The 14,473-nt window shown below is 42.9% G+C and overlaps 1 protein-coding gene across 1 annotated transcript in view; it reads right to left on the reverse strand.

The window, feature by feature from the left end:
• Positions 1 to 313: 313 nt before the first annotated feature.
• The window catches only part of kng1 (kininogen 1), a gene marked incomplete at both ends in the record, with an annotated part of 25,540 nt that continues 11,380 nt past the window's right edge, over positions 314 to 14,473 (reverse strand). The window contains 5 exons of the mRNA XM_084311255.1: positions 314 to 432; positions 5,757 to 5,919; positions 6,123 to 6,221; positions 9,528 to 9,638; positions 14,320 to 14,473. The exon at positions 14,320 to 14,473 is cut by the window's right edge and continues 16 nt beyond it. Of these exons, the coding sequence (XP_084167381.1) occupies positions 314 to 432; positions 5,757 to 5,919; positions 6,123 to 6,221; positions 9,528 to 9,638; positions 14,320 to 14,473 (646 nt within the window). The remainder of the gene's footprint in view (positions 433 to 5,756; positions 5,920 to 6,122; positions 6,222 to 9,527; positions 9,639 to 14,319) is intronic.

The following is a 14,473-nucleotide window of genomic DNA, read 5'->3' on the forward strand; positions in this document are numbered from 1 at the left end:
CTCACCTAATTACAACTGACCCCAAATCAGAATCTGATGAGCGTTTATGGTACATTGGGAATGTGAAAAACAGTGCCCTTTATAAATGTCATCTTAGAACCGAATCCTCAACAGAAGTATGTCTAATAAAGAATACAGAACAGCACTCAAATGTAACTTTTAATTTTCACAAACATTGTATTACATTACAATCTGTGTCCTAATCCAACCCATAGGGGATTAGCTTGGTCTGCTAAACTACAACTACAATGTGAAACTAATCGGCCACTTGAGGACCCCAGAGGTGTGGACCAGACACAGGACTGTCAGCAGTCTAACCCAGCAGGTCCAGATCGCTGAACGGTTCTGGTCCTGCTGTAGCCGGGGCGGCGCTGGGCTGGACAGGACTGAAATCCTTCCAGGGTTTGGAGGGACAGGAAGGATAAGAACCCGCTAGGAAAAGAAAACAAGGGGTGAGACAGTATAACAACTTGAAGAACCCTAAGGAACCCTAAGGAACCATGAGAGAATAATGATAGTTTCTCCTCCAAGCAGTCCTTGAATCAGGCAGATACACTACTAGTATTAGTCTGGCAGCTAGCCAGCTGATATTCATTGTACGACTCTATCCGAATTTCCCCAAGGGGATCAATAAAGGAATATCTTATCCTGTGATGTCATGCTTCCTGTGACAGTTAAATTCATGCTGATGAATACACAACACAAGCAGCCCTGGGACTACACAACATTAATGGAGTAAGCCGTGACATTGCTTATACCCATAAAAGTAGAGGGGACTTATTTGATTGAGCAACAGATTTGTAATCTTTAGGGTCTTAGAAACATATTACTGACCAGAAGTATATATTCTGCATTGGTTGCTGTTTCAATAACATTCATTCATATTCTTTGTATCTGTGGACTCTGTTGGTAACCTACTCTCGTCCAGGTTTGATCTGTGACAATAATTCCTAGATATTTGAATTTGGTAACTAGGATGATAATGGTCCCCTTGAATGAAAATGTCAGCAGAAACTGCGACTGTTGTCTTTGGCTTGGAGAAAAATCATAGCCAGTTTTGCTGACATTCAGGCTGAGGCATGAAGCCATTGTGATACCTGGGCCATGGGTGTTAGTTTGCTGTTTTATCATGTACATACGCAACAGTGTCATCAGCACACAACTTGCTCTGCTGTTATAACATGTACTTATACAACAGTGTCATCAGCACACAACTTTCCCTGCTGTTATAACATGTACTTATACAACAGTGCCATCGGCATACAGCTTGCTCTGCCATTTTACCATATATACACAGTAGTGTCATCTGCATACATTTGTACATCTACCCCCTGACACTGTTGGGGTAATTTATGTATAGACTAAATAATAATCTGCCCAGGACTGATCCTTGTGGCACCAGATGGTGAGAGAACAGATCTGATTTGCTCTGGGGGACACAGGTGCTGTTTCAGGAGAAGGGCTCTGGGGGACACAGGTGCTGTTTCAGGAGAAGGGCTCTGGGGGACACAGGTGCTGTTTCAGGAGAAGGGCTCTGGGGGACACAGGTGCTGTTTCAGGAGAAGGGCTCTGGGGGACACAGGTGCTGTTTCAGGAGAAGGGCTCTGGGGGACACAGGTGCTGTTTCAGGAGAAGGGCTCTGGGGGACACAGGTGCTGTTTCAGGAGAAGGGCTCTGGGGGACACAGGTGCTGTTTCAGGAGAAGGGCTCTGGGGGACACAGGTGCTGTTTCAGGAGAAGGGCTCTGGGGGACACAGGTGCTGTTTCAGGAGAAGGGCTCTGGGGGACACAGGTGCTGTTTCAGGAGAAGGGCTCTGGGGGACACAGGTTGTTGTAGGATTAGAAGGATTAGATAGGAGTAGAAGGATTAGATAGGAGTAGAAGGATTTGCTCTGAAGCCAACTGTATGTGGTGTAAAGAAGAAATGCTGTTGTTAAAGTGTTGATAAGGCATTATTATGTTGTTGTTATGGCGTTGTTAAGGTGTTGTTAAGGCGTTGTTAAGGTGTTGTTAAGGTGTTATTATGTTGTTGTTAAGGTGTTGTTATGGCGTTGTTAAGGTGTTGTTAAGGTGTTATTAAGGCGTTATTATGGTGTTGTTAAGGTGTTGTTAAGCTGTTGTTAAGCTGTTGTTAAGGTGTTGTTAAGGCGTTGTTAAGGCGTTGTTAAGGCGTTGTTAAGACTTTTTCATTAGGATGAAAACATGTGTTTTGATGTCTAGATGAATCACATGTGCTCTGGGAGGTATATTATTGATGTCTAGATGAATCACATGTGCTCTGGGAGGTATATTATTGATGTCTAGATGAATCACATGTGCTCTGGGAGGTATATTATTGATGTCTAGATGAATCACATGTGCTCTGGGAGGTATATTATTGATGTCTAGATGAATCACATGTGCTCTGGGAGGTATATTATTGATGTCTAGATGAATCACATGTGCTCTGGGAGGTATATTATTGATGTCTAGATGAATCACATGTGCTCTGGGAGGTATATTATTGATGTCTAGATGAATCACATGTGCTCTGGGAGGTATATTATTGATGTCTAGATTGTGCTTTACCAAATGGTAGGATGGACCTCTCTGTACGTACGGAGGAAATCCCACATGTTTGTTTTTATATATAAGGCCATCATAGGGAAGCTTCCCCTATATCTTTCCAACCTAATTAGCTTTGCCTCTAGCAGCTACTATACCAGGTCCACAAGATGGCTACTTTTTAAAAACCCGAGAATAAACACTGAACTAGGAAGAACAGCTTTTTTTTTTTTTTTTTTTAACTTTTTCTCCCATTTTCTATTTTTCTCCCATCCCAATTTTCGTATCATCCAATTCAACCCTCCCCTGTCTTTGAACGCTGTTTCATGCCTCCCACAAGCCGGCTGCAATGTGGACTAAGTCATACATAGCACGAGTCCCCTCCGATACTCGAGGTAACAGCAGTCGCACCTTTCACCTGCGCGGCTCAATCTTTCAGCGTCAGGGGTCTGGGATTTGGAGGGGCCCCGCCCCCGTCGCTTCCTGATTCTACTGTGCAGGCGCACCAACCGACCTGTAGGAGTCGCTGTCCACAACGCCCGATCCCCACCCATCAGTTTTCCTCCCCCTAATACTGCCAATGTGTATTAGTGCGGACGACCAGCTAAACTGAAAGCAATGTGGAGCGCTGGACTCGAACAGGGAGGCGAACCTGTTCGAGCCCAGTCTCCAGTATTTGTGGTGAGCGCCTTGCCCACTGCACCACATAGCCGCCCGGAAGAACAGCTTTTTCAAGCTTCGCACCTTGGGCATGGAATGGGCTACAGGACCATATCCACTTAGATACCCTGGTCTCCCTCTGCGAATTTAAATCTGTATTACATAACTTCCTACAAGAAGAATGTCGCTGCTTTCTCTAGTCGGGTCCCAACTGCAAAACTGCAAAATTACTGTATTACCCTGTATTTTACTGTCGTACACTTTTACTATTATGTAGACTATTCTGTTTTGTGTTTTTGTGTTTACATGTGATGTATTGTATATTGTATACATGCACTTTTATTATATTCTTGTGTGATGTACCGCACATTTTATTGCTGTCTGATATTTGCAAATGTTATTGCTGTCATCTTGGCCAGGTCTCCCTTGCAAAAGAGATCTTGTATCTCAATGGGACTTCCTGGTTAAATAAAGGTTAAATAAATAAATAAATAAATAAAATAACATGTGCTCTGGGAGGTATATTATTGATGTCTAGATTCATCACATGTGCTCTGGCCAGGTACATTATTTAAGCAAACTTTGTGTTTAATTCCTTCTTTGGAGTCTCTCAGAAGAGTCGTGATTCTGTTCACATTTCCATCAGTGACTGGAACCAATTTCAAAACGTTGCAACTGTCATAATTTGGGTTGGTGTTCAGGTCTCTTGTGGTAGTTGTTGCACAGTTCTTATGCAGAATCCAAAAGAAAGATGGAGGTAGTAGTGTAGCTATCGTCACCTAATTTCCCTTGTACCTTACTTTTAAAGGAACACCCCAACTGGATTCGCCTGTTCGAATCCAGCTCACAGCTCCGGCGTTGTCACCAGCTTGGCTGGCCGTTCACACTAATACAATTGGCTGTATTAGAGGGTGGGAAAGCTGGCGGGGTGGGTCCGGGTCGTTGTAAACAGCGACTCCTACAGTTCGGTCGGGGCGCCTGCTCAGCGCGGATAGGATCTAAGGGGGGTAGTGTGATCCTTCCACACGTTACACCCTCTCAGTGAGAGTCCGCGCTGCCAGGTGAAAAGAAGCGGTTGATTGGCTAGACGTGTGTCGGAGGAAGCACGTGATAGACTCCACTCTCCCAGACCGACTGTGGGGGGTAAGTGCGCAGAGACCAGGAAGGGGATTGGGAATTGGCATAACGACTAACATTGGGATGGGAGAAAATCGGAGGAAAAAGGAACACTCCAACATATGGGAAATGCGCTTCACTCTCTTCTCCAGAGTCAGACAAGAAGATAGATACCAACATCACTGTCTTCTCCAGAGTCAGACAGGAAGATAGATACCAACATCACCGTCTTCTCCAGAGTCAGACAAGAAGATAGATACCAACATCACTCTCTTCTCCAGAGTCAGACAAGGAGATAAATACCAACATCACTGTCTTCTCCAGAGTCAGACAGGAAGATAGATAACAACATCACTGTCTTCTCCAGAGTCAGACAAGAATATAGATACCAACATCACTGTCTTATCCAGAGTCAGGCAAGAAGATAGATACCAGTTTCCTCTCATTGACCCCTACGCTCTGCTCTGCATCTTCTGGCCGCCTCAGACCTACTCCTATCCAAGCTCCGGGAGGGTCATCAAAGAGAAGTCGCCTATTCTCAGTCCTTGCCCCACAATGGTGGAATGAACTACCCACCCCAGTTAGGACAGCCAAAACACGTCCAATCTTTCGCCGTCGACTAAAGACGCACTTCTTCAACCACTATCTGAATTTAAAAAATAAAAATAAAATATCTAACCCTAACTAACCGTACTGTCATGCACTTGTCCTAATAAACTAACCTACACTGTAGCACTCAACACTTTGATGAACATTGTTGCTCAACTGATAGAGTTGTGCCCTTCCTGATGGCTTGTCGTACAGAACTTGTAAGTCGCTTTGGATAAAAGCGTCAGATAAATGACTAAATGTAAATGTAAATCTGACTGCAAGCTAGCCAAGTTTAGCAAATTAAACAAATTAATGGAAGCGGATAGCCTACTGTAGCTGTTGGTCAAAAACACCTCTCCCGGTCAGTCGTCCCTACTAACACAATTGGCAGTGTTAGCAGGGGGAAGTCGGTGGGGTATGTGTCCTGGTCGTTGTAAACTGCCACTCCTACTGGTCGGTCGCCTGTTCAGCAGACAGGGGATCTGGGGGAAATAGCGTGAACCTCTGCACGCGTTACGTTCCCCCAGTGAAACTCCTCGCTGTCAGGTGAAAAGAAGCGGCTGGCGACTCCACATGTATCGGAGGAGGCATGTGGTAGTTCTACACCTCCCCAGGCCGACAGTGGGGCAATGCACGCAAAGACCAGGAAGGGAATTATACAGGAAAAATACAGAAAGCCCAAATAATTTTTTTTAAATAAAATGAAAACACCTCTCCCGGAGTTTTAAGCTAGGCTAGTGGTCCGTATCCGCTTCCATTAAGTTGTGCTAAGCTATGCTCTAAAAGCCAGTTGGGTGTAGACAGAGTCAGTGGGGTTTAGTGGAGGTGCTATTCCTCTGTTTTACCTTGGGCTGGCGTGGCCACATCAGGGGAGGAGGAAGAGGCGGGCTTAGAGGCTCCTGGGTCCTCCTCCTCTGATGACTCTTCCTTAGCCGAGGCTGTGGGGGTTGGCAGTTCCATGTTTCTGAGAGGAGACCAACCAGGAGGACGACGCCTGGTGATAAATAACTGAGGGAGAGAGAGAGAGAGAGAGAGAGAGAGAGAGAGAGAGAGAGAGAGAGAGAGAGAGAGAGAGAGAGAGAGAGAGAGAGAGAGAGAGAGAGAGAGACATTGACCAGGGCACTCACAAAAACAAAAAACGGTAAATATGCAGTGATATTTTTCTGATGGCCAGACATGATTGGTCAGTGTGGAGGCGGGGGAGGGCTCACCGTAAAGGGCAGGGGGCCGGGGCCACACTCCACGTTGGCCTCCGGGTGCTCATGTCTCCAAGGAGCTACATCTACTGTGGCGTTACAGTTAGCCAGCTCCTACACACACACACACACACACACACACACACACACACACACACACACACACACACACACACACACACACACACACACACACACACACACACACACACACACACACACACACACACACACACACACACACACACACACACACACACACACACACACACACACACACACACACACACACACACACACACACACACACACACACACACACACACACACACACACACACAGAGATAAACCATGTTACAGTAAACAGGCTGTATTCAATTCGATTCGATTCGATTAATATTGTCATCATCATACAGCACAAGTACAGTACAATGAAAATATGTTTGGCATCCAACAAGAATGCAAATGTAACAGTAAAGTGCAATAGTAATACAATACAATACAATACAATACAATGTACAGGTGATTCAACTTGGTATAAAATATATAAATTAGTACTACTGAGAAATAGTGCTAATCAGATGTATATACAGAGTTGTAGTATTAATATGTACAGTGATACAGGTATAAAGACACTTTGGTAGATAGATAGATAGATAGATAGATAGATAGATAGATAGATAGATAGATAGATAGATAGATAGATAGATAGATAGATAGATAGATAGATAGATAGATAGATAGATAGATAGATAGATAGATAGATAGATAGATAGATAGATAGATAGATAGATAGATAGATAGATAGATAGATAGATAGATAGATAGATAGATAGATAGATAGATAGATAGATAGATAGATAGATAGATAGATAGATAGATAGATAGATAGATAGATAGATAGATAGATAGATAGATAGATAGATAGATAGATAGATAGATAGATAGATAGATAGATAGATAGATAGATAGATAGATAGATAGATAGATAGATAGATAGATAGATAGATAGATAGATAGATAGATAGATAGATAGATAGATAGATAGATAGATAGAGAGAGAGAGAGAGAGGAGAACAGTCTGATGGCTGTGGGGACAAAGGACAGCCTGAACCGCTCAGTCCGCGAGTGCAGCGATATAAGTCGCTCCTCTGTCCTGTCACTCTGTCAGGGTGTGGTGGAGAGGGTGGCTGTCATTGCTCATGATGGCCTGCAGCTTGCTCCGTGTGCGCCTCTCCACCACAACCCCCAGTGGGTCCACCCTCCTGCCAAGGACTGAACCAGCCTTCTTTACTAGCCTGTCCAGCCGCCCGGTGTTCTTGGCTGACATGTTGCCTCCCCAGCAGACTGCAGCATAAAAACGATGCTTGCCACCACCACTGACTGGTAGAACATGTACAGCATGTCACTGCACACATCAAACGACCTGAGCCTTCTCAGAAAAAAGAGCCGGCTCTGTGCCTTCCTGTAGAGGGCATCAGTGTTCAGAGACCAGTCCAGTTTATTATCCAGGTGCACACCCAGGAATTTGTAGGACTCCACCATCTCGATGTCTTTCCCTCCTATGTTGACTGGATAAAGGGGGGGCTTACATCTCCTGAAGTCTATGACCATCTCCTTGGTCTTGGAGGTGTTCAGGTAGTAAGTCATACTGGCCAGCAGCGTAACTAGTAAGAGTTGGTAAGGGATATGTACGTATATATAGTATCTACAGATATGTACAGATATAGATAGTATCTACAGGTATGTACAGATATAGATATAGTATCTACAGATATGTACAGATATAGATATAGTATCTACAGATATGTACAGATATAAATATAGTATTTACAGGTATGTACAAATATAGATATAGTGTCTACACAGATCATCTTCAGAAACATATTAAATAGGATCATCTTTAGAAAGATATTAAATAGGATCATCTTCAGAAACATATTTAATAGGATCATCTTCAAAAACATATTTAATAGGATCATCTTCAGAAACATATTTAATAGGATCATCTTCAGAAACATATTTAATAGGGTGCAGTGTCTTTAATATGGTGTAGTGTCTTTATTCTGGTGTAGTGTCTTTAATCTGGTGCAGTGTCTTTAATCTGGTGTAGTGTCTTTAATCTGGTGTAGTGTCTTTAATCTGGTGTAGTGTCTTTATTCTGGTGTAGTGTCTTTAATCTGGTGTAGTGTCTTTAATCTGGTGCAGTGTCTTTAATCTGGTGCAGTGTCTTTAATATGGTGTAGTGTCTTTATTCTGGTGTAGTGTCTTTATTCTGGTGTAGTGTCTTTATTCTGGTGTAGTGTCTTTAATCTGGTGTAGTGTCTTTATTCTGGTGTAGTGTCTTTAATCTGGTGCAGTGTCTTTAATCTGGTGCAGTGTCTTTAATATGGTGTAGTGTCTTTATTCTGGTGTAGTGTCTTTATTCTGGTGTAGTGTCTTTAATCTGGTGCAGTGTCTTTAATCTGGTGTAGTGTCTTTATTCTGGTGTAGTGTCTTTATTCTGGTGTAGTGTCTTTAATCTGGTGCAGTGTCTTTAATCTGGTGCAGTGTCTTTAATATGGTGTAGTGACTTTATTCTGGTGTAGTGTCTTTATTCTGGTGTAGTGTCTTTAATCTGGTGTAGTGTCTTTTATCTGGTGTAGTGTCTTTAATATGGTGCAGTGCCTTTAATCTGGTGTAGTGTCTTTAATCTGGTGCAGTGCCTTTAATCTGGTGCAGTGTCTTTAATCTGGTGTAGTGTCTTTAATCTGGTGTAGTGTCTTTAATCTGCTGTAGTGTCTTTAATATGGTGCAGTGTCTTTAATCTGGTGTAGTGTCTTTAATCTGGTGTAGTGTCTTTAATCTGGTGTAGTGTTTTTAATATGGTGTAGTGTCTTTAATCTGGTGTAGTGTCTTTATTCTGGTGCAGTGTCTTTAATCTGGTGCAGTGTCTTTAATATGGTGTAGTGTCTTTATTCTGGTGTAGTGTCTTTATTCTGGTGTAGTGTCTTTAATCTGGTGTAGTGTCTTTAATCTGGTGTAGTGTCTTTAATATGGTGCAGTGCCTTTAATCTGGTGTAGTGTCTTTAATATGGTGCAGTGCCTTTAATCTGGTGTAGTGTCTTTAATATGGTGCAGTGCCTTTAATCTGGTGCAGTGCCTTTAATCTGGTGTAGTGTCTTTAATATGGTGCAGTGCCTTTAATCTGGTGTAGTGTCTTTAATATGGTGCAGTGCCTTTAATCTGGTGCAGTGTCTTTAATCTGGTTTAGTGTCTTTAATATGGTGCAGTGTCTTTAATCTGGTGCAGTGTCTTTAATCTGGTTTAGTGTCTTTAATCTGGTGTAGTGTCTTTAATATGGTGCAGTGTCTTTAATCTGGTGCAGTGTCTTTCATCTGGTGTAGTGTCTTTAATCTGGTTTTTAATCTGGTGTCTCACCACATCGTCTGCGTTGGGAACACAGAGGTCGCTGATGGTGTTGTGTTGCACCTTGGAACAAGTGCTCTTCCTCATGTCAAAGCTCAGTGCATACCGGAACCCTGCTACGACCTGCAGGAGACACAGAGACACAGATACCTACTACTGACTAACTCAGGGGTTCCCAAACTTTTCAGGCCAGGACCCAGAAAATAAGGCGTCAGAGAGCCGCGGCCCAATGCACATCGTCAGGCTTTTTTTTTTTTTTTTTTTGCCAGGCGACTGATTTTTTAAGCCAAATATCACTTCAATCCTATTAAGTTAGTTCAAGTTAGTTATTCATTTATATGTGCTATTTATGAGAGGGCTAACTTGTTGCAAAATAATAATGATAATAATAATAATAGCCTCATTAAAATACTATTGTTGCTTCGGTTGTTTTCAGCGTTTTACCTTTGGGTCGCGACCCCGACTTTGGGAACCACTGGACTAACTGACTGACTGGCTGGTTTACTGGCTAAATTACTGGTACTCAAGTGTAGAGTGTGCAAATTGACTATCCATCCAACTCTCTCTCACCTAGCATGACACGCCAGTGGAACACTACGCAAGCTAGCTCTCCATAGCTAGCTCTCTAATAGCTCTCCATAGCTAGCTCTCCAATAGCTATCCACAGCTAGCTCTCTAATAGCTCTCCATAGCTACCTCTCTAATAGCTCTCCACAGCTAGATCTCTAATAGCTCTCCAATAGCTATCCACAGATAGCTCTCTAATAGCTCTCCATAGCTAGCTCTCCAACAGCTCTCCATAGCTAGCTCTCTACTATCTCTCCATAGCTAGCTATCTACTATCTCTCCATAGCTAGCTCTCCAACAGCTCTCCATAGCTAGCTCTCTAATAGCTCTCCATAGCTACCTCTCCAACAGCTCTCCATAGCTAGCTCTCCATAGCTAGCTCTCTAATAGCTCTCCACAGCTAGCTCTCCAACAGCTCTCCATAGCTAGCTCTCTAATAGCTCTCCATAGCTAGCTCTCCAACAGCTCTCCATAGCTAGCTCTAATAGCTCTCCATAGCTACCTCTCTAATAGCTCTCCATAGCTAGCTCTCCAACAGCTCTCCATAGCTAGCTCTCTAATAGCTCTCTATAGCTAGCTCTCGAATAGCTCTCCAATAGCTCTCCATAGCTATAGCTCTCTAATAGCTCTCCACAGCTAGATATCTAATAGCTCTCTAATAGCTCTCCAACAGCTCTCCATAGCTAGCTCTCTAATAGCTCTCTATAGCTAGCTCTCTATAGCTCTCCAATAGCTATCCATAGCTAGATCTCTAATAGCGCTCCACAGCTAGCTCTCAACAGCTCTCCATAGCTAGCTCTCCAATAGCTATCCATAGCTAGCTCTCCAATAGCTAGATTTCTAATAGCGCTCCACAGCTAGCTCTCTAATAGCTCTCCAATAGCTATCCATAGCTAGCTCTCTAATAGCTCTCCATAACTAGCTCTCCAACAGCTCTCCATAGCAAGCTCTCGAATAGCTCATTATAGCTAGCTCTCTAATAGCTCTCCACAGCTACCTAAATCAAATCAAATCAAATCAAATGTATTTGTAAGGCCCGACAACACACGTTAATGTCCCCATGGGCCGGACACGTCTTCTTTAAACAAGTCAAGAAGAAAACATCACATACCTCTCTAATAGCTCTCCAATAGCTATCCATAACCAGCTCTCTACTAGCTCTCCATAGCTAGCTCTCCAACAGCTCTCCATAGCTAGCTCTCTAATAACTCTCCATAGCTAGCTCTACAATAGCTATCCATAGCTAGCTCTCTATAGCTAACTTTCTATAGCTCTCCATAGATAGCTCTCTAACACCTCTCCATAGTTAGCTCTCTAACACCTCTCCATAGCTAGCTCTCTAATAGCTCTCCATAGTTCTCTAACACCTCTCCATAGCTAGCTCTCTAACACCTCTCCATAGCTAGCTCTCTAACACCTCTCCATAGCTAGCTCTCTAATAGCTCTCCATAGCTAGCTCTCCAATAGTTCTCCAATATCTCTCCATAGCTAGCTCTCTAATAGCTCTCCATAGCTAGCTATCTAATAACTATCCATAGCTAGCTCTCTAATACCTCTCCATAGCTACCTCTCCAATAGCTCTCCATAGCTAGCTCTCTAATATATCTCCATAGCTAGCTCTCTAATACCTCTCCATAGCTAGCTCTCTATAGCTCTTCATAGCTAGCTCTCTAGCTCTCTATAGCTAGCTCTCCAATAGCTCTCCATAGCTAGCTATCTATTATAGCTCTTCATAGCTAGCTCTCTAATAGCTCTTTATAGCTAGCTTCTGTAGTGTTTCATGGGTCTGACGTGTCAGGCTATCTATCACCGTTCCATTCTTAGCTTAGGGGGTGATCATGTTAAACTATTCGCGCAAATGACAGGGCCAATTTGGATGAATTTCCATCATTGTCCATTGAAATAAGCCCCACCCCCTTTCATATCTCATGAGACGTTTGTCATAGAGACTCATGGGAAGTGTCAATAAGTACAGACTACTACTTTCATTGGTCTAGATTAACTACGCCCCATGCCGGTGTGTAATAGTGTATAATGGTTTATTCCAACAAAATAGTTTTAAAGGTTTATTCCACCCAAATAGTTTTAAAGGTGTATTCCACCCAAATAGTTTTAAAGGTTTATACCACCCAAATAGTTTTAAAGGTTTATTCCACCCAAATAGTTTTAAAGGTGTATTCCACCCAAATAGTTTTAAAGGTTTATACCACCCAAATAGTTTTAAAGGTTTATTCCACCCAAACAGTTTTAAAGGTGTATTCCACCCAAATAGTTTTAAAGGTTTATACCACCCAAATAGTTTTAAAGGTTTATTCCACCCAAATAGTTTTAAAGGTTTATTCCACCCAAATAGTTTTAAGTGTATTCCGTCCAAGTAGTTTTAATACCACTTAAATAGTTTTAAGTTTATTCCACCCAAATATTTTAAAGGTTTATTCCACCCAATAGTGTAATAGTGTGCAATCGTGTACTACTGCATAATAGTGTAATAGTGTGTGTAATAATGTAATAGTATGTAATAGTGTAATAGTGTAATAGTGTGATAGTGTGATAATGTGATACTGTGATAGTGTAGTGTGATAGTATACTAGTATGTAATAGTGTGTAATAGTGTAATAGTATGTAATAGTGTAATAGTGTGATAGTGTGATACTGTGATAGTGTGATACTGTGATTGTTGTGAAGGGCCAGATTAAACCGAATATATATATTTATTTATATATATTTAATTGTATTTGTATATTCTCTAATATTCCCTGATATCCCTTGTATATTCCTTGTACAATATGCATTGAATATTCTAGCCTACTGAACATCCCATAATAGTCTCCATTCTACTATTGGTCGAGACCTTGGTGCCAGGCTGCCATACCCCCCAGACCCAGTTCAAACGTACCGCTCAACATGTACGAACAAGTCCTAGTTCCGCGTAGGAATCTGGCTACCGCACCACTAATGGTACTATTTGTTCATAGTGCGTATATATACTGCGCTACTAAAGTAGGACTTTCTTTTAGTCCAGTTTCTTACCCTCCAATAGAGTGACAGACGTAAAGCCTCCCCGCGACGCCACGTGTGGGAGTAAGGCCAAGTTCGGCCTACCATCGGTATTGAGACATCGTGTATATTAATATTTGAATAGTCATATTTGGCACTATATCGTCGAGTTGGACGTAGTCTATTAAGCTAATAATAGTCTATTCATATGTAGTGCTTCGTGCGGTGAGAATACTATCGTAGTCAGTACCCCCATCGTTTCGGGTAGAACTGGCTGCTTATCCAGGGTGGCCGACCCCATGTGAGGCTGCACCCGAGGAGCCCCAGAGCCGACGAGCGAGTGGACCTGCATACCGGATTATTCTACCGACGACAGCCCGCCTTCCCAGGCACGGATTATGCTTTGTATACAGTGATTATTCTATGGATAAAGACCAACACTGCCGTGTGTTGGAAACCCCCCCCCCGGAGAGGACGACAGGTGAGGAGACGCTCTACACGACGAGGTCGCTTCACGTCTCTCCATCATGGACCGGAGGAAGCCGGCCCACAGAGAGTCCAACTGCTTTCATCTGTGGATCGAGGATCGCTGAGGCACCGAGCCGCACAACCGTGGGTTCTCCCAGGATACCCTCGGCCAGACGGATACAGCCAGACTCTACCACCCCCCCCCTTCTCCAGTTGTCTTACAAGCGACCGGAATTCCCCCCTAGTGTATCCAGTTCTATAATCATTAAAGTATCATTGCTATTATTCCTTAAATATTCCAGGTTGTATATTTACCGCCTGCGCCACCAGAGATTGGACGTTCTCTATTGATATACCAACGAATACTCATTTGCCATAAAAGTGCATCCTATTTCAAATCATAAATGTAATTAAGTGATTGCTCTACATACCTTTTGCTATGTATTAATTATTATTAAACGCAGACTTTCGACTTGGTACATTTGTGTTGGATCGTTTCATCTACGTGGGAGTGTTTACCATAATTATTTATGCCTAGTACTGGGTGGCCAGAGTCTAAAGTACAAGAGGTAGTGGTAGTAAGTATCATATCTAACAATACAGTCAGGGAATTGTACCCCTCAGTTACAGTGATAGTGTAATAGTGTGTGTAATAGTATGATAGTATAATAGTATGTAATAGTGTGTAATAGTGTAATAGGAATAATGCAGGGGGATATTGTGTCACTGGTCTATGTTTGCCCCGCCCCCTACAGTCCCAGCCTAACAGCACCTGTCTGGTGGCCAGGCCCACACTGTTCAGGGTGAACAGGTGAGTGGAGTCAGAGATGGAGTTGAACTTGTTGATGGAGACGGACAGGGGAACCTTCAGATCCTCAGAGTCCTCGTCCAACACCTGAGGACAACCCAGGCAGCGAGCCCGCTCC

This window comes from Notolepis coatsorum (assembly GCF_963971535.1).
Source record: "Notolepis coatsorum genome assembly, chromosome: 3".
Taxonomy (NCBI): Eukaryota; Metazoa; Chordata; class Actinopteri; order Aulopiformes; family Paralepididae; genus Notolepis; species Notolepis coatsorum.